This window comes from Astatotilapia calliptera, chromosome 9 (genome assembly GCF_900246225.1).
Source record: "Astatotilapia calliptera chromosome 9, fAstCal1.2, whole genome shotgun sequence".
NCBI classification, from domain to species: domain Eukaryota; kingdom Metazoa; phylum Chordata; class Actinopteri; order Cichliformes; family Cichlidae; genus Astatotilapia; species Astatotilapia calliptera.
Window position 1 is genome coordinate 5285947 of NC_039310.1, and position 21677 is coordinate 5307623.

General features: G+C 41.8%; 1 protein-coding gene across 1 annotated transcript in view; it reads right to left on the reverse strand.

Annotated features, from left to right (window-relative positions):
- The window catches only part of arhgap28 (Rho GTPase activating protein 28), a 29775-nt gene extending 12648 nt beyond the window's left edge, over positions 1–17127 (reverse strand). Inside the window, exons 1-6 of the mRNA XM_026180187.1 lie at positions 17112–17127; positions 8750–8897; positions 8459–8679; positions 8127–8235; positions 2328–2677; positions 1977–2139 (exon numbers count right to left, since the gene is read on the reverse strand). Of these exons, the coding sequence (XP_026035972.1) occupies positions 1977–2139; positions 2328–2677; positions 8127–8235; positions 8459–8679; positions 8750–8897 (991 nt within the window). The 5' untranslated portion in view covers positions 17112–17127. The remainder of the gene's footprint in view (positions 1–1976; positions 2140–2327; positions 2678–8126; positions 8236–8458; positions 8680–8749; positions 8898–17111) is intronic.
- Between the last annotated feature and the right edge of the window lie 4550 nt (positions 17128–21677).

Consider the following 21677-nt stretch of genomic DNA (forward strand, 5'->3'; position numbering starts at 1 on the left):
TATTGTACAATTTAATATGAAAAAGTTGCTTAAAAATGTAAATTATGTTTGGATAAGTGGAGTAGGATGTTGTAGTCAATTTAGAGAAATGTAGATGACCCAGATTTGTTTTTTACGTGTGGACAGAAGATAAGATGGTAAGAGTCATTCATGTTATTCTAGTACATTCATAAGATACTTTCACCTAGAGTGCTTTCTCTAACTCTAAATTCTGGAGTATTTGTAGTTATGATAGTGTAATTTCAGATTTATATTGGTTAGTTTATGAGGGTGGCAAGTTCTAGAAACTCCCAGATGGCAATTTCAGTACATAAAGTTGGACGATCAGTAATTTATAGATTACATGAAAATTAACACGACATTTCTTTTACATTTATACTACAGGAACAGCAATACTGCTTCAAGCAGCAAGCATTAAGATGTAAGCTCTAAATCTTAAAAAAGGGAGAGAAAAGTTTAAGTTTGGTAAATTCACTTCTTCAAGAAAACCCTATGACAATACACTACCAGTCAAAAGTTTGGACATGCCTTCTCATTCAATGTTTTATCTCTTTTTACTACTTTCTACATTGTAGATATATATGAAGAAAGATATATGGGGTTATACAGCAAAGAAAAAATGATAAATAACTCTAAATATATCTTATATTATAGATTCCTCAAAGTAGAAGAAACCACTACTAAGGAAAAGCAACAAGCAGAAGAGATTTGTTTGGGCAATCCGATCCGGTTAGTTGGACAATCATTTATCTTTTAACAGGACAATGACCACAAACACACCTCCAGGCTGTGTAAGGGCTATTTGACCAAGACAGAGAGCAACAGAGTGCTGTGCCAGATGGCCGGGCCTCCACAGTCAGCATCTCTGGGAACTCCTTCAAGGCTGTTGGAAACCATTTCAGGTGATGACCTCATGAATCTCATCGAGACAATGCCAAGGATGTGCAAAGCAGTAATCAAAGCAAACGGTGGCTATTTTGAAGAATCGAAAATATAAAACACGTTTTGAGTCATTTCACACTTTTTTGTTTACTACATAATTCCGTATGTGTTCATTCATAGTTTTGATGCCTTCAGTGAGAATTTAAAATGTAAATAGTCATGAAACTAAAGAAAAACCATTAAATGAGGAAGTCTGTCCAAACTTTCGACTGATAGTGTATACATCACAAAGAATTATGACTGTTGCTGTCATTTAAATAAAAAATAAAACACAAATATTTTAATTTTATTTATATAGGGCCAAACAACAACATCTGTTGCCTCAAGGAACTTTATATTGTTAGATAAAGATCCTACAATAATACAGAGAACACACGGAAAACCCAGTCAGTGGACCCCTCTGAGCAACTACTTTGGTGGCAGTGGGAAGGAAAAACCCCATTTTAACAGGAAGAAACCTCCAGCAGAACCAGGCTCACGGAGGACGGTCATCTGCTGTGACTGGTTGGGGGTAAGGGGACTTTATGACCCTTTTCTGTGGGCAAAATACATACATACACCTTACGTGAAAAAAATAAAAATAGTAGTAAACTTATCTATTTTTATGCTTGTGGAGTAGATGCACTCCACTTCCACATCGGTTTCATGTCTGCCTCTCTCACTGATTACACTGGAAATGTAATGTTGCTGTATCCACTCTGAAAATTGTCTGCAAACAATAAGGAGCCATGGTGTAAGACAAATGATGACACACCATCTACTGTAAAAATAACAACTATTTGGAAATCCAGGAAAAATGGTTTGAAGAGATGTTCTTTGTTATGTGGATCTGGATCTTGTTTTTTTGGTTAGATACCGTTTTTAGTTCCACATTACTTTTTGTGTTTATGTTAAAAATGCATAATTACATTGGCGAAACTTAAGTTAATCAGTAAAAGTGTTAACATCACTCGCTATAGCTTTCTAATATCCTAATGCTATAAAGTCTTTGCTGTGAAGCTGAATGCAGATCATTATGTAAAAAAGAAACTCACCCCGGTTCCTGCAGCGTGGAGGACGTGTGCGTTTGGTGTGGATCCCCAGAGTCATCAGGAAGGTTGTGAGCTCAATGTGTGAGATGAAACACAGCTGTGTGAGGTCACGTGACGACAGGTCGCCTGCACAGCTAAGACCCTGAGAGGGAGGGATAGATGCAAACTGCACGCACGCACACACACGCACACACACGCACACACACACACACACACACACACACACGCACACACACGCACACACACACACACACACACACACATTCTTTTTTGCATCCGTTAGCAGCCTCCTGTGTTGTAAGCAATCAGATTTGACTGGAAGACCTCTCTCAGCATGCAGCAGGTCAAACTCACCTGCAGCTCACTGTTGTTGTCTCTATGGAAACGTAAACAGTCCCAACAAGCCTTGCCCCTTTTGTGCTCAGCCACACCTTCTGAGTATGGAGAGTCCCGCAGCACCCAGTCAGGTTGCATCAATTGACTGACGGGGGACGAGTGTGTGTGAGGAGGGGAAGAGGTATATTTGTGAGAGTCAGTGTGTGTTGGAGAATGTGCATGTGTCAGAACAGTTGTGTCGATGACATGTGTCGGAGAGCATTTGTTTCCTGGAGAGTTTGCGTGATGCAGAGAGTCTGTGTTTGAGGGGGGTGAGGGGTGCTCTGGTAGTTGATCTTCAACAGCCAACACGGGTAGAGTTGGTCGTACTGTAAAAGACACAAAGCATAAAGCTCTCAGCAGGTACAGAGAAAAAACAAACAAAATCTCTTGCAGAAATAGAATCCTGTTTCCAAAAACACTGGGATGCTCGGATGTCAAAAGCAAATAAAACTAGCAAATTGCAAATCATTAAAAACCTTTTTCAGATCTGTTCAAATCACACAGCTAGAGTTATTTATATAGTGCATTGACACAACAGCCATCTGGAGGATGATGAAGAGATGGTGAGAAGGAAGATTCCTTTTTAACAAGAACAACCAGGCTTAGCGACAGACATCTGCTGTGACCGACCGACCTGGGGCGTGTGAGGAAGAGGAGAGCATTGAAAGACGAGGACAGAACACATGCTATGGGAGAGAAGACAAAAGTTAATGACATGCAAAAGTGAAATGTAAACACAACAGAACACAAAAACAAAATGTTCACTGCATCATAGAAGGTCCCCCTGAAGCCCGTGGCAATAGCAGCATAACTAAGAGATGCTTCAGTCACCTGATCCAATGAAAGTTGAATGAAAGTTTCAACTGCCTGGTGGCAAGCGTGGATGTAGAGTCCCACTTATTATGGAACTTCTTTTATACAGGGAGTGCAGAATTATTAGGCAAGTTGTATTTTTGAGGAATAATTTTATTATTGAACAACAACCATGTTCTCAATGAACCCAAAAAACTCATTAATATCAAAGCTGAATGTTTTTGGAAGCAGTTTTTAGTTTGTTTTTAGTTTGAGCTATTTTAGGGGGATATCTGTGTGTGCAGGTGACTATTACTGTGCATAATTATTAGGCAACTTAACAAAAAACAAATATATACCCATTTCAATTATTTATTCTTACCAGTGAAACCAATATAACATCTCCACATTCACAAATATACATTTCTGACATTCAAAAACAAAACAAAAACAAATCAGCGACCAATATTGGCTGCGGTCGTGAGGTCTCAGAATCTGCTATGTGAGCAAAAAGAGTGACAAGACCACAGAATCGACGGCTAATAACATCACGGAGAAGCTCGCAGCTATTAACGGGAGACTGAGAGACCAGTGTCGGAGTGTTAAAAAACAGCTTGAAATTCTCAATTACCATCATAACCCGGCTACCCCTTCGGCGCCAGCTCAAGGCTGGAGCTGAACAACAACTCCCTGATAACGACTGTGTTGAGTCTGTTCCTTCCCATTCCATGCAAGGCCACCTGGGTTGGCTGGAAGACTGTTTACTTAGCCTGGCAGGGCGAAGGACACTGTCTCAGCTGAACTATGGACACGCACACACATACATATACTGATACTGATAAGCACTCACTGACGCATCACCCTCCCTACCCCGGATCCAACGCCACCTCCAATGCTTACCTCCCCCATGATGTGGACATTGGGTCAGTTGGAGGCGCAGTCGAAAGATTGCAGCGGTCCCAGATCAGATGTACACACTGGAACTCTTTCCCATGTTGCTTGTCTGTGTTTAATGTGTTATGGTGTGTTGATACCTGTGCATTCCTGTATTATCCTTTTGTGTTGCACATTTCAATGTTTTTTTTCCTCTCGCTACCTGGCCTGACCTGTCTCCCCAATGTGATGTTTGTATTGTATGTACGGTCGACAAGGTCTGTCATCTCGGTTGTGGGCAAAAGACCTGCAACTGACAAATAAAGGCTATCTCATCTCTCATCTCAATATAGCCACCTTTCTTTGCAAGGACACTCAAAAGCCTGCTGTGGCGGAGGCGTGGCCCCGGGCGCAGCTGCCGGGGAGGAGTGGGGCAGAAGGCTCAACAGGGCGGCGCTGCGAGGCCGGTAAGAACAGCTGATGGTGTTTATGTACTAATGATGGTCTCCCTCCGCTGTGTTTATAGTGAGACGGGGAGGAGCGGCGAGAGATCAGCTGGGCTCGTGAGCTGTCAGGCTGTGCGACTGAGTCAGCTGTGTAAACAAACAAATAAATGTGGAATTTGGCAGTACATACCTGCGTGTGCGTGTGTTTGTGCCTGGTGTATTCCACACCTGCCATCCATGGATTCTGTCAGTGTTTTGATCTGTTCACCATCAACATTGCGTGCAGCAGCAACCACAGCCTCCCAGACACTGTTCAGAGAGGTGTACTGTTTTCCCTCCTTGTAAATCTCACATTTGATGATGGACCACAGGTTCTCAATGGGGTTCAGATCAGGTGAACAAGGAGGCCATGTCATTAGTTTTGCTTCTTTTATACCCTTTCTTGCAGCCACGCTGTGGAGTACTTGGACGCGTGTGATGGAGCATTGTCCTGCATGAAAATCATGTTTTTCTTTTTTCTTTTCTTTTTTCTTTTTTTTTGGCCTGTCCCGTTTGGCTCTTTTGCATCAGAATTGTTGTCTAAAGGCAAAGAAAGATGCCCAACGGATTTACTTTACCAAACTGACCATCCCAGCCTTGCCGTAATGGTCCATTTGATTCACCTTTTATTGTTTATTTTATTTTCACTTGCTGAATACGGGACAGACTTGACTGGAGGAAAGAAGGGGAGAAAGAAAGAGGGAAAGAGAAACAGCTGAGAAGAGGGACGGGGGAGAAGGGCAAAAAACAAAAACCAACAGAACGGGCAGAGAAAAAAAAGAAAAAAAAATGCATATATCGATCACCTGGGTCACCTGCTGAGAAAGAAAAAAGAAAACAAGCAGAAGAGAACAAGAGTAATAGAATAAACAACATCACAATGATATATGGGAATATGACAGTAAATACTAAATGTTAAACATTATTGTGCAGCACATAAGATCAACAGAACACAGTGTGCTTTGAGGTAGGAGCCAAAAAGGGTGTAGTTTGTGGGTGTGATCACCCGTGTGTACACCTGTGAGCATGGACGCGTTTGTTTTTTTAAAAGGTTCCTTCATGTAATGATCTGCTAGAGGGTGTGGGGGGGCCACAGCCCCGTCCTCCAGGGCATGAAGCAGGTATGGAGGAGATCAAAACTCCAGACATCCAGAGGCCCCCAGAACACAAGAGACCTAGGAAGACTAACAGAGGGGCAGCCGCGCCACTGTCCCAGAAAGAGCTGAGGAGAGTCCCAGATGAGGGCTCACTCAGCAGCCGCGGAGCAGAAGCCAGGGGGAGTTGCAGTGACGCGCCCGTGAGCTCCGCCGGCAGCCAGCCGTGCCTGAGTGACCGAGCCCCAGGCCGAGAGGCCGGGGGCACCCCACCTCCGAAGTGGCCCGAGCGAGCCCCAGGATCCAGGCCCTGATAAGCGGCCGCCAAGGAGTGAGCCGGTGTGTACCTGGACGCCCATCCCCAGACACAAAGAACCACCAACGCACCGATACCTGAGGGAGTCCGCCACTGGCAGGGGAAGTGGTGGTGGGGGGAGATAGACCTCCAAACCTTGGAGGGCCTGAGATGTCCCCAGAGAGGTGGCGTCTGATACCCAACCTGACATATAGACACAGACATACAGGCACACACAGACACAAACATCCATTCCCACCCTCATGCTCTCATATGCACTTACTCCACACTCAACCAACGTGGAGACAGACATAAAGAGACGCTGTACACACGATCACGCTCCCCAAGCGTACTCTACAAACCGGGTCTAGGTACCCTTGCCCCTGGAGGGGGGAACTGCACCCAGACCCAGGTGGTGTTACCCTTTTCCCTGCGGTGGGGAGAGGCAGACCGCCCCGACTCCGCAGCAGCAGGGAGGCCCCGCACTCCAGACCGCAGTCGGACAGCCAACTCCTCCTCCTAGCCCCCCGCTCCAGCAGGTCGCAGAGAATGGGGGTGAGAGAAGACTCCAAATCATGTTTTTCTTGAAGGATGCAGACTTCTTCCTGTACCACTGCTTGAAGAAGGTGTCTTCCAGAAACTGGCAGTAGGACTGGGAGTTGAGCTTGACTCCATCCTCAACCCGAAAAGGCCCCACAAGCTCATCTTTGATGATACCAGCCCAAACCAGTACTCCACCTCCACCTTGCTGGCGTCTGAGTCGGACTGGAGCTCTCTGCCCTTTACCAATCCAGCCACGGGCCCATCCATCTGGCCCATCAAGACTCACTCTCATTTCATCAGTCCATAAAACCCAGTCTTGAGATATTTCTTGGCCCAGTCTTGACGTTTCAGCTTGTGTGTCTTGTTCAGTGGTGGTCGTCTTTCAGCCTTTCTTACCTTGGCCATGTCTCTGAGTATTGCACACCTTGTGCTTTTGGGCACTCCAGTGATGTTGCAGCTCTGAAATATGGCCAAACTGGTGGCAAGTGGCATCTTGGCAGCTGCACGCTTGACTTTTCTCAGTTCATGGGCAGTTATTTTGCGCCTTGGTTTTTCCACACGCTTCTTGCGACCCTGTTGACTATTTTGAATGAAACGCTTGATTGTTCGATGATCACGCTTCAGAAGCTTTGCAATTTTGAGACTGCTGCATCCCTCTGCAAGATATCTCACTATTTTTGACTTTTCTGAGCCTGTCAAGTCCTTCTTTTGACCCATTTTGCCAAAGGAAAGGACGTTGCCTAATAATTATGCACACCTGATATAGGGTGTTGATGTCATTAGACCACACCCCTTCTCATTACAGAGATGCACATCACCTAATATGCTTAATTGATAGTAGGCTTTCGAGCCTATACAGCTTGGAGTAAGACAACATGCATGAAGAGGATGATGTGGACAAAATACTCATTTGCCTAATAATTCTGCACTCCCTGTAAATAATATAAAAATTTGTGGAGGAAAACAGAGAATATATACATACAAAAAAATGAGTAGTCCTATTTTTCCTGAGAGCTTTTTATACAGTAACCGACATGTTTCCATGCTAGACGACATCATACACTATATAAAATGACTCTTCCTGTCCAGCTTACATGCTATAATTCATGTTACAGTTATTTCTCAGAGACACTCTGACGCAGTGTCATCCATTATTGTAAATTTGCATGTAATTAAGAAACTGTGAGACAAAAGATGATTTTCAGGAGATCTTCCTAAATGTTCAGTTATGTACATATATCTATATCTATGTATATATAGATATATATATGTGTGTGTGTGTGTGTGTGTGTGTGTGTATATATATATATATATATATATATATATATAGTGTCTGTCTCCTGAATCCCAACTGGAAGCTGGTTTCACAGAAGGGGGCCTGAAAACTGAAAGCTCTGTCTCCCATTCTACTTTTAAATACTCCACATGTAATCCTGCAGTCTGAGACAAACCTAATATTCTTCAGGTTACTCTGTATTCATACTGTTTAGAAATGTGACTAAATAGACCAAAAAAAAAAAAAAATAGACCAAACCCACACACAACAGTGCAGTGTCTATCAGAGGTACTAAGGACCATAAAACCATAAATCATCTGCTATGCCCTGGGTGGCATCTAGCATAAATAAAGATATATAAAGAACCAACCTCTGCAAAGGACCACAGGAATCACTTATAGGTGAGCAGACACGCACCTCTGGAAGTATTTCGGCGAATGGTCTTGGTGGTGGTGTGGTATCGACTTGGTGGTGGTTCAGCATGATGGGAGTGGGGGTACACACATCTGTCTGCTGGGTCGTCAGGCTGGAACAAAAAGTTGGGGAAAAAATGCAGATCACAGCCTTTTTCTATTCATTTCCCAGGAATTATTTTAAGACACACAGCTTCTTACAATGACTATAATCTAAATTGCTGTAATATTCTAAAACCTATGGTCGACTATACAATTTCATAAAATGTCTCTACATCTGTGTTGCACATTTGTTTTGCATTTAATATAAAATGCATTTCTATGTTTGTGTCCCACCTCAGTGAAGATATCCCGGACATCTCTGATTGGCTGTCTGTTTCTCTTCTTCAGTGTCTCGTTATAGTTATCCAGCCTCTTCCTCACAGTGGTTGCTTGTTGATGTGTCAAAGTGGACAGCAGCACCTCAGCTGGCGGTGGCACCTCATCTGCCAATGGCAAGCCCGTCACCAGGGAAGCCAACCCCGCATCTGTCAGCCACGCCTCCTCAAGCTCCACCTCTAAAAGGAACAAATCACGTAGGATCCGAACAGTAAGATGACATCTGACTCAGCTGTCAGTTTGACATACCATCCATACTCTTTCTCTCATCTTCCTCCTCTTCTTCTTCCCCATCCTTCTCTTCCTCAATGCTGTGTACTTCCCTCCAGTAGGTCTCCAGGGCAACACGTTTGGGGTCAGAGGTGGTGGAGTTAGAGGTGGTAGACGAAGACAACATCTTGTAAAAAAAAAAGTGCCAGCCAGACAGAGATAATTTTTTATTTTACGACTATTAGAATTTCAAAATATGACATAAGTAAAGTATTATCTTGTTAAAAACTTATCAAAGCTTTATCACTCCAACTTTCCCACGCTGCCAACAGAATTTATTGACATGTTCCAAAACCCAGTTTGAGATATTTTAAGCTTTGTGATTCTGGTATGTTGTCCTGCTGAAAAGCAGTGATCAGAAGAACGCCACATAAATGGATGGAAACAATACTCAGATAGCCTGTGACCATTTGAACAAAGTAATTAGTTACTAATTACAGATTACTTCTCCAAGAAAGTAATCTTGTTACTTTATGGATTACTTATCTTCAAAAGTAATTAGTTGCTTTATTACTTAGTTACTTTATAAAAACATGATACACAACCTGAACACGTAATAAAGCAACAGACTTTTCAGCCCAATTCTATTTTTTGAATTGAATCAAATGAAAAAGTTGCTTCTTAAAAATTGTTCTATTAATTTTAATCTTTCAACTTTATGTACATTGCATCAAGCAAAAATGTAATTATATGCAGCAGTCTCTGACTTGAAGACATTTGTTTAACATTTAACACTGAATTTTCTGTATATTCCAGCTATACAATAAAATATTCTTTTGTGTTTACACTCACTCTTTCAAATAGATGCAAGTAAAACAGAAAAAAATAAATAAAATCAAACTTTTAGCAGCACTAAGTCCTGTTGCTCTGAGTCTATTTTCACCTGTTTAGCAGAAGTGGGGCAGTCGGAGTTTTGCCCGGTACCGCAGAGGTCATGTCACTCGGGGTGATCAGTGGGTTTCTCTGTGAATTTCACATTCCCATGTTGTGCCAAAAAGTGATCGTCTGCCAAAAACTGATTACTTGTATTTAAGCTACTATAAATAAGTTGTTAGTCTATAATATGTGAAATATATGTCAAATGCATCCTTCATGAGTGATATTAAGTCATTTTGGGCTACAAACAACATTTCTGTCACAAGGTAGAAACTGCAACCAAGACATCAAACAAGACATCTTGGCCAAATTCTAGAGTAATCTGGCCATGGGCCAGCAGAAAAAATGCAACAAATATAAGAATAGTTTGTTAACATATTTTACGTGGCCAAAAACCCAACTGGTTATAATGTAGGTACAATAACACATAAAGATACTTGGTAATTTTATATATTATATATTATTTATATTTGAAAATCCTTTTTAAAGTCTATTTACCAATATGAGTAAAGACATTACACATAAAAAAAAACACATGGAAATAGTGGAAATCAGATGTGCTAGGTGCTTCCTCAGACTTGAAGTTTAATTTTTATGCTGTAAAAAGAAGTTTTCTTCCCCAGTGGACACTAATGTTTGTCATGTTTTACAGAATAAAACTCAAAGTAATGTCAGTAGTTCCAAGATTTAAATGCTGCATAGTCGTACTCTCTCCTCAGCTCCACATTATCTATTGTTGATCTGCACACGTCTGTAGCTGCCACGGACGTCGCAAGCTCGTAAGTCATTGTCATGAGCAATGTTCCCTCTAATTTTTCATGTGTCTGAGCGAACACACAAACTCCCTGAGCGTCCCTTGGACCACTGTGAGCAACAGCAGACGTGTGCACTGTGGTCACGCCAGCATCCAATCCATCCAAGTTACATGGTTTATTAAAATAATCAAATTACAGCATTTATGTTAGACTACTTTTAATTAACTGCTTTAGCCCACTTACAATGAAAATTAAAAAAAATCTTGTTCATGACCTGTGTAGTATGTTAACACTACTGGAAGTAAAAAATAACTTGAACTCCAATTTTGAAAACAAAGTTTCTTCTTCTTCTTCTTCTTTTTTTTTGTATAAAGCTCTGACTTGTATTATGAGTCTGTGGTCTGGGAGAGAGTCCTGTAACTCTATGTCTGCAAAATACAGTAAATAATGACCAATATTGGGCAATTAATTATATAGTTACTTCTTCAAAAAAGTAACTGAGTTATGAAAACAACAAAGTTTTTTGCAGCTGTTTACCTAAAAATGCAGCCAAGCCATTTTTAAAAAATAAACATTTCAAACTATTTACAGAACAATCAGCTGTTCTGCATCAAATTTGATGCCACAAAATTTTTTTGGAGTGGCACAAAAATTATTTGTGCCACTCCAAAAAATCATTTCTGTCCACTATGAGATAAAGGAGAACTACAGCCTGATACCTGCAGGCCTGACAACAGCAGATGTATCACTGCTGTAACTCCTGTAACATTCAGCAGTCGCCTCATTGTTCTGACACACACAACAAAACTATTGACTACACTACACACTAACTACACACTAACTACACAAGATTTGCGCTAAACATCGCAAATCTCTCACATCTCAAAACACCGCTGTCACTCCTAAAACTTCCCCCTTCCTAAACAACTAAATGACATTTTGCCATATCATTTTTTGATTGGTCAACCAGGTTTCATTTTTCGACCAATAGGAAAAGGTGGGGTTTTTTGGCGTTGTTTTTACTGAGAGTGTTTTTGAGCGTTTTCCTTATAAAACGCCATTTTTACCGTTTCTTCCCGCAGTAAATATAAACGACGACAGTATTCAGGAAGAAAACCAAACATTGCAGATATTTTTTATCATAACTCTGGTTTTATGTGGCCGATCAACACAGTTTAAAAACTGGTATAAAGTCCACACTTTTTCCGTCAATTGCTCCGTCTGTCCTGCTCACATCTCCAATGGTTGTACACGTTGTGATTAACGTGGCTTCACTCCACATCAACCACGCCGCTTTGCTAGCTAAAACATTGGTGTCGGCACAAAAGGACGAATAAGGACGTATATACGAATGTGAATCGCATCATTGGCTGGACTATGGGATACGGTGACATCGTTCTAATCCCATACGGGAGCATCCAGTCACTTACTGACTGCAAAACAGAATTGTTGAAGTATTCATTTTAATTTCAATTCAGGTTAGATTTTTTTTTTTGTGCGCAACGCAGATTTTCTGTGCGCAGAGACGTGCCAGCAGTGCGCAATTGCGCACGTGCGCACGTGCGCAGCTTAGAGGGAACATTGATCATGAGACACTCTCACAAACAAAATCACAGTTTAGTAACGCAGCGTTCCTATGGGAAAGTAACAGTAAACAAATTACTTTTTTGCAATAGTAATCCCTTACTTTACTCATTACTTGAAAAAAGTAATAACATGGTGGGACATTTAAATCATACTCGGTTCAACATCAACTGTGCTCTGAAAATATCGCCCATAATCACCAGCCTCAGCTGTTGATACAAGGCAGGACGGATCAGTGCTTTCATGTGTTTTCACCAGATTCTTATCATATCATCTGAATGTCCCAGCGGAAATCAAGACTCATCCAGGCAACATTTCTCCAATCTTCTGATATTTGATTTTGGTGAGCCTGTGTTATGGCTGACAGACGTCAGACAATGTGGCCTTCTGCTGCTGTAACCAGTCTGCTTTAAGGTTTGGCATGTTGTCCCCATTAACCATAGAGATTGTGTGAAAAAAATCCTATAGGAGATCAGATGTATCTGAAATTCTCAAATCAGTATATCCTGCACCGACAACCATTAAGTGACAATGGGAGCCACTTAAATCCCCTTTCTTCCTCATTTTGATCCTTAGTTTTTAAATTCTGCAGGGTTTTCACGACTTTGTGACTAAATGCATCGAGCTACTGCCACGTGATTGATTGTTTAGTTATTTGCATTGAAGAACAGCTGAACAAGTACAGGGAGTGCAGAATTATTAGGCAAGTTGTATTTTTGAGGAATAATTTTATTATTGAACAACAACCATGTTCTCAATGAACCCAAAAAACTCATTAATATCAAAGCTGAATGTTTTTGGAAGTAGTTTTTAGTTTGTTTTTAGTTTTAGCTATTTTAGGGGGATATCTGTGTGTGCAGGTGACTATTACTGTGCATAATTATTAGGCAACTTAACAAAAAACAAATATATACCCATTTCAATTATTTATTTTTACCAGTGAAACCAATATAACATCTCCACATTCACAAATATACATTTCTGACATTCAAAAACAAAAAAAAACAAATCAGTGACCAATATAGCCACCTTTCTTTGCAAGGACACTCAAAAGCCTGCCATCCATGGATTCTGTCAGTGTTTTGATCTGTTCACCATCAACATTGCGTGCAGCAGCAACCACAGCCTCCCAGACACTGTTCAGAGAGGTGTACTGTTTTCCCTCCTTGTAAATCTCACATTTGATGATGGACCACAGGTTCTCAATGGGGTTCAGATCAGGTGAACAAGGAGGCCATGTCATTAGTTTTGCTTCTTTTATACCCTTTCTTGCCAGCCACGCTGTGGAGTACTTGGACACGTGTGATGGAGCATTGTCCTGCATGAAAATCATGTTTTTCTTGAAGGATGCAGACTTCTTCCTGTACCACTGCTTGAAGAAGGTGTCTTCCAGAAACTGGCAGTAGGACTGGGAGTTGAGCTTGACTCCATCCTCAACCCGGAAAGGCCCCACAAGCTCATCTTTGATGATACCAGCCCAAACCAGTACTCCACCTCCACCTTGCTGGCATCTGAGTCGGACTGGAGCTCTCTGCCCTTTACCAATCCAGCCACGGGCCCATCCATCTGACTCTCTCCCCCACCGATGTAGGAGCGGTGCTGAGCAGGATCAATGTCCACAAGGCTGCAGGTCCTGATGGCATCCCCGGGCGTGTTCTCAGAGCGTGTTCTGGGGAGCTTGCAGGAGTGCTCACAGACATATTCAATCTGTCCTTGGCCCACGCTGTGGTACCGGCCTGCTTCAAATCCACCTCCATCGTCCCGATACCCAAAAACTCCAACCCATCTTGCCTCAATGATTACCGCCCAGTAGCACTCACCCCCATCATCACTAAGTGCTTAGAGCAACTGGTCCTAGCACACTTCAAATCCTGTCTCCCCCCCACCCTGGACCCCCACCAATTCGCATACCGCCAGAACAGGAGCACAGAGGATGCAGTCTCCATCACGCTGCACTCTGTCCTCTCACACCTGGACAACAACAACACCTACGCCAGAATGCTGTTTATAGACTTCAGTTCAGCGTTCAATACAATCCACCCCTCACAACTCATCAGGAAACTGACAGACCTGGGCATCAGTTCCCTCATGTGCAAATGGTTACTGGACTTCCTGACCAACCGCCCCCAACATGTCCAGCTGGATAACCGCTGCTCATCTACAATCACAGTGAACACCGGTGTACCACAAGGCTGTGTGATGAGCCCTTTCCTCTACTCCCTTTTCACCCACGACTGCAGACCTGCTGATGGTTCCAACACCATCATTAAGTTTGCAGATGACACCACGGTGATTGGCCTCATCAGTGACAACGATGAGGCCGCCTACAGGGAGGAGGTGGATTGTCTGGCTGAGTGGTGCGACACAAACAACCTGCTGCTTAACACCGAGAAGACCAAGGAGCTCATCGTGGACTACAGGAGGAATGCTGACCCACATCCACCCATCTACATTAAGGGGACGGCTGTGGAGCGTGTGAGCAGCTTCAAGTTCCTGGGAGTCCACATCTCCGAGGATCTCACCTGGACAACCAACTGCTCCAAGCTGGTCAAGAAGGCTCACCAGCGCCTCTTCTTCTTGAGGACTCTGAGGAAGAACCACCTGTCCTCAGACATCCTGGTGAACTTCTATCGCTGCACCATCGAGAGCATCCTGACCAACTGTATAACAGTCTGGTACGGGAACTGCTCTGCCTTGGACCGGAAGGCGTTGCAGAGGGTCGTGAAAACTGCCCAGCGCATCGCCGGAGCACCACTTCCTGCCATAAAGGACATCTACAGGAAGCGGTGTCTGAAAAGGGCTGGGAAAATCATCAGAGACCCCAGTCACCCATCACATGGACTCTTCACCCTCCTGCCCTCTGGGAGGCACCACAGGAGCCTCTGGACTAAGACCACCAGGTACCGGAACAGCTTCTTCCCCACAGCTGTCAGACTCCTGAACTCTGCCTCCTGACATCTGACCCACGTTAAACTCATGGACTGAACATACACACACCCACAATGGACAACTGTACCCTCAAACACACAATAATAACATGGACTGAACCACCACTCACAACCACTAGCACTTTACATAGCCTCTGTAGAAATTATCCACATATCTCACTTATCTTAACTGCACTACTGTATAGCTCTGTGTAAATAATCATTCTGTACATTCAATAATCTTTAATCCTACAACTGTTTGCAACTTGCATAGTTCCCATTTCTGTATAGCTGTATATCTCAGATTCTGTAAAGTTATTTATTTCATATTCTGTATAGTTTTTCATATTTATATCCTGTTCATAGCCTGTACATAGCTTGTACTCACTACAGCCTGTACATACTTATAGTTATAGAATATTCACAACATACTTCATACCGTGTACATTATAACATACCATAATAGACCCATTTCTGTAATATACTCACATATCTATATTATTGCTAATATATATTGTAATATATCTATATCACTAAAGCACTTCTGGATGGATGCAAACTGCATTTCGTTGCCCTGTACCTGTGCATGTGCAATGACAATAAAGTTGAATTCTATTCTATTCTATTCTATCTGGCCCATCAAGACTCACTCTCATTTCATCAGTCCATAAAACCTTAGAAAAACCCAGTCTTGAGATATTTCTTGGCCCAGTCTTGACGTTTCAGCTTGTGTGTCTTGTTCAGTGGTGGTCGTCTTTCAGCCTTTCTTACCTTGGCCATGTCTCTGAGTATTGCACACCTTGTGTTTTTGGGCACTCCAGTGATGTTGCAGCTCTGAAATATGGCCAAACTGGTGGCAAGTGGCATCTTGGCAGCTGCACGCTTGACTTTTCTCAGTTCATGGGCAGTTATTTTGCGCCTTGGTTTTTCCACACGCTTCTTGCGACCCTGTTGACTATTTTGAATGAAACGCTTGATTGTTCGATGATCACGCTTCAGAAGCTTTGCAATTTTGAGACTGCTGCATCCCTCTGCAAGATATCTCACTATTTTTGACTTTTCTGAGCCTGTCAAGTCCTTCTTTTGACCCATTTTGCCAAAGGAAAGGAAGTTGCCTAATAATTATGCACACCTGATATAGGGTGTTGATGTCATTAGACCACACCCCTTCTCATTACAGAGATGCACATCACCTAATATGCTTAATTGGTAGTAGGTTTTCGAGCCTATACAGCTTGGAGTAAGACAACATGCATGAAGAGGATGATGTGGACAAAATACTCATTTGCCTGATAATTCTGCACTCCCTGTATACTTGACAAAAAGACCTGTGACTGTATTTTTTCTGTATGTTACAGAATTTGTAACAACACACATTTTATAGTTTAATAAGTTTATTTTAGTTAATTATAAGACATATAACATAAGACAGTTATGTATGTTATATCTGTATTTATATCATATCAGAGTTTGTGGCTGCTGGTGGAATGAAGCTGAGCTCACATTGTATATTTATGAAGTGTATGAAGAAAGGAAGAAGGAAGTCAGCCTCTTTCCATATATTGATCTTTGTGTGTGTGTGTGTGTGTGTGTGTGTGTGTGTGTGTGTGTGTGTGTGTGTGTGTGTGTGTGTGTATGATGGGGTTGAGGGGCCTTCATTGTGTGTCAGGGGTACCTTGGGCTAATGGTTTTGGTTCTCGAGGGACAACAGGGTGGGGTGCTAAAGCTAAAACTGTTGTGTGTCCATTAGGACAGAGGAAATGGATGCTGCTGACCAATCACAGCATCAAGAACTAAGTGTTTTCACTCAGGTCATAAGACAATTTGACCTGATTACTCCGCGTGCAGAGTGATAAAAAATATGGACTTCGATGGGCTGAGTACAAGCTAGTGCAGTTTGCTGTCATTTGTTCTCAGTTTCGACTCAGTTTCGATTATGACTTCTGTCATAGCTTTGATATTAATAATAATATAAATAGGCCCAGAGTCCAAAACACTCACCAGAGTTCTACTTTCTATCTATTTCAATATTTCTAAATTTCAAGTGGCACTGGAACTGAAGTGGAACTGTTCCTCAGACTGGATCTGTTTTATATCAGGCCGACTATCTTAAACGACCAGTACATTTTCTATCAATAATCACACCGTTCCCTATCACTGTCAGGCATCAAGAGCAAAAACAGGAAAAAAGAGACTCACCTCGGATCAGTATGCTTCCCGATCCTCTCTGCGTGGAGACATGAGAAGAGGCGATAGGAGGGGCCTGTACGTGTGCTTGGTAAGAGCATAGGAATATGGGCGGGCTGGAGCTTCCCAGTTTAGACCAGCTGCTGGACGCCAACTCGGACTATTATGATGGTATCACAACTTTATAGTACCGGTATCAGAGTAAATATGTTGATTTTTCTTTGTTATAAGAGACACAGTCAGCTGTCCTGGGCTGACTAACTTATCACAGAATTGAATAGTCTTTATTAAAAGAAAACACGGTCAGCTAGTGAATTAGTACAGGGCATGGTTTTCTAATGCCAGCTAAATAATAATAACAAGCCATCTGTGCCTACAGGGTTACTAGAATTACCATTATAATTGATTACTTTCTTATGACTGGTTGAAACTGGTTTTCAGTCATTCCTGTTATTGCAGCAATCCTTACATATATAAAAAGAGACATCTTATTTGGTAAACAAGAAGTAATAGCTTACTAAATGTAGTAAGAAATATCATATGACATGTCCATTTTTCCAAGGGTGCAAAAGAAAAGAACATTACACTCTGCTAGACAGATGTACTGCATTGTAGAGAGTCAGTGGATGAGATATGAGAGATTTTCTGTGTCTGTCCTTGTGACAGTGGGGCTGAATCAGTCTGTTAGAGAAGATCCTCAGAAGCTGCACCTTGCTGAGGCTTTTAAACTCCATCATTAAGCTGTGTTTATTGCTGTTGCCAGTACAAGAGAAGTGAGCCACTGCAGTTGTGTGCAGCAAATATAAACCTCACTTCCATGGGATTTTGCAAAGAACTTGACCCGAGTCCACATTTAAATGTTATTGGGTTTGAGGCCTTTACACTGAGGCAACAAGGAATCTGATGAGTTATGGTCTGAGCTGTAAACAATACAGAAACAGAGGTAATTTCTTAAAATAACAAAACATTTCTCCTTATAACAATAATACAATAATAATGAAATAAATAATACTTATATATGTATAACCAGTCCCACTGGAACCCCTGAAGCTTTTAACTCCTTCCGAGTGGTCATAGCTGTGTTGGTGGCCCTACCTCACCAATCTTTTTCTTACTCTTCTCACTCAGTATATGAGGATGGCCGGCTCTAGGCAGATTCAGACAAGTACCCCAGTGCTTCCATTTTTTAATGATGGATTTACCTGAACTCTGTGGGATGTCCAGTGAGTTGGAAATCTTTTGTAGCCATCTGTTTTCATTGATTCGTTCTCTGTGATGCTTGGGATGTTCTTTTGTCACCATGTTACAATTGTGGCAGGAATACTGATGAACCAGAGACTGGACCTCACATACACGTGTTTTCATACTAAAATCATTTGACAAACATCAACTGCACTCAGGTGATCTCTCATTACTAATATGACACTGCAGGAATCAGCTATCTGGACCTCTGTTGAATTGTTGTTGTTGTTGAATTACGTCGTTGACTTTAAAGGGGGGGTAATTTATGCAAAGTGTGCCTGGTTACACAAACTCAATGTTTAATGTGTTTATTTCAAATTAAAAGCTCTCAACCAATTTCATGGACAAAACCCTTTGTTTCTTAATCATATGCTTATACTGAAACATTTTTTCCTCCGTAGTGTAGAGGTTAACACATTCACCTTATATGCAAAACATCCCTGGTTTGAGATCGGGAGAAGACACAAACCCAATCTCAGAGGGTCACAAGCTTGTGTATTTTTAGTGGTGGTCTTGGTCAAATCAAATGTGTAGAACTAGCCACTGTGGCAGCCCCTTGGGAAAATAAAGAAGGAGCTAAAAGTACCATGTAGGAACTTGTTGTGGAGAACACAAACTCAAAAAACACAAAACAACAATGTGGCTCTGGCATTCACCATCTGACAACCGTTTATTAATTCACACATTATTCTAGGTGGGAGAGAGAGAAGGCAACCCCACAGGGAGAGAGCAGGAAAGACAGTGAGATGACACATCAAAGAAGCAAAGTAGAAAAATATGAGGAGTTTAACGAAGGGTCTAGTGAGGTTGGCACTAGAACATATGAACCAGACTGGCACAACAAATGTAAAGGTAAGGAATGTAAAAGCGTGCCTTGTATGTGTCTTGGTCACAAAGCAGCCCCCCAAGAGCCAGAGGCAGACAGAGAATCACGGAGATCCCCGTCATCTGCAGCCCCCAAAAGTACTGACGACCCGAGACTACACATCTCAATGTGCCCACCCCAGCAGAACAGGGAGGGAGGCCCCAGGTGTGTTTTCTAATTACAAGTAAAAACTAAACAAAGCGTACTTTTTTTCCCACCACCACCAAGCGCCCGCTCTTGGGAGTGATCATCTGATTGTTGGGGGTTTTCTGTCTATTAGTACTCCACAGATTGAGCTCTCTGCTCAGTTCAGCTACAGTTCCCACAGCGCTCTACAACGTCAGCAACCCAGCTGGTTCTCCGTCCATTTGGTCAAACACTCCCGTGCTCTGCCCCAGCTCAACGATCCACCCGTGACCCATTCAGCCCTGCAAAAACTATTTATCTTCTATCTAACAAAATATTTATCTATCAATCCCTTATCAATCTAGCTTGCTTTGGCTCGTGTTATAGCAGCCTCAATACCAAAATGTAAGTACTCACCTCTTTTAAAACAAAAAGTACTAAATGCTTCACATTTTTAATAAAACTGCACATTAAAGATAAATGTACTGTATTTTAACATTCAGAGACATGTGGTCTTATAATGGGAAAAAGATTAAGGAAAAGTTAACCTACAAATTTTTTTTCAGCTGTGGGTTAAAATAAACTCATTCAGTCAACCTAATAGACGGAGGAAGGCTGTTCCAAAGTTTAACACTTTAATCTCAAAAAGCCAGGTCGCCTCTGTATTTAAAATAAAAGCTTGGAACAGTTAAGAGACCCTGATCAAATAATCAGACAATAGCTCTGTTCTACAGGCTGCACAGAGCCAGACCAGGTTGAGCTTTATATGTTATTAATAAACTAATACCATGGTTCTTAGCAGAGCATATGACAATGCCAGCTGATGTAATGACTGACCTCTTTACAGAAGCTGTAAGGGCTGAACAGAAGGATTGTGTAAGGAGTGGTAAGACAGGCTGTAATAGAAAGACAAGTTACAGCTGTGTATCATCCGCATAGCAATGGAAGAAGGTAACTTTGAAGCTGTGAAGTAGATGACCCAGTGGTAACATGTAAAATGAAAACAGAATTAGTCCAAGGATTGAGCCCTGGAGGACTCCATGTACTTGTGGCACACATAAGGAGATATGAATTGCGAAATATCCATCAGATAAGTGTGATGCAAACCATTTGAGAGTTCTTCCGGTGATGCCAGCCCAGACAATACATGTAGTTAAAATGCCACAGGGGTCAAAAAGACCCCTTGGTAGTTCTCTAAGCAGACAAAAGTATTGGGCCAGTTTGTCCGCCATGGAAAACTAAACCTGTGCTGATGTTAATGTCAGAGCAGGTTTGGAACTTTAAACTATAAGTCTGGACTTAATTTAAGCTGCAGAAGTGTATCGGTAGAATTCAGCTGATGGGGCAGAGTAACCACAGTAATGGGCTTGGACCCCCAAGACTCATCCATAACAATGATGCTGAGACAGATGGAAATGAAACTATTCACAGCTGGCTTTCTGATCCATTTATGAAATCTTTCTAATATTTGATCTTCTAATAATAGCTCTCTAATGTACTCAAACTGTCACTTTGGATGCACTACATCACTTGTATGATCAATGTGATCAGTGCTTAAGCATAAATTAATAGCACTACACCTCTTACATGCATGCTAGCATGCGCTACCAAAAATAGTGCTTTGTTGTGTATCTGACGGTCGAAAGCTAAACCAGTTCCACACCACTGAAGTTGCAGCATTTTTACAAACCAATTCTGGTTCATCTGTTTCATTCAACAATCTGCTTTCGCCCTTCTCATTCTCCGTCGCCGCCATGCTTTTTCCGCCATGTGCATATGAAAACAAAGACACTGCACATGCGCGTTTTCCCCATATTCTATTGCGATATTTCATTTTCTTATCGTTGCCCAGCATTATACCGGTATTACCGGTATTACAAACAGTGTTTGTTGTTGTTTATTTGAATTCTGCAAAATGTCCTATGATTGTTTCTTTTATTTTTTTGAGAGTTAATATTTTGGGTATGGTATCTTTTTTTTTTTTTTGAAAAATACAAGAGTAAAAGTGCTTTTAACATGTGCTTCAAAACTAAGTTTGACTGGGAACCTCAAAGTTCAATAGCCTGCATCAACAGAAATTCACTGCAGCCTATGTAATGTTTGATGCGTCATCATTTATTCCAGTCTATCTTGCAAATACATGTTTGTGCTGCAATGTCATGCACAAACACAAACTAGTAGATCCTTAAGATCAAACCTATGTCAAAATAGTGTCATTCTTTTGGTCCATTGGTTTGTGGTAAGCCATCAAACAAAAGGAAAAACAAAAATCAGTTTTGAATGAAATGTACATTTGCTGAAGTTCGGAATGCAGAGCTTTTGCCTGTACTGGAGTAATTTCCCAC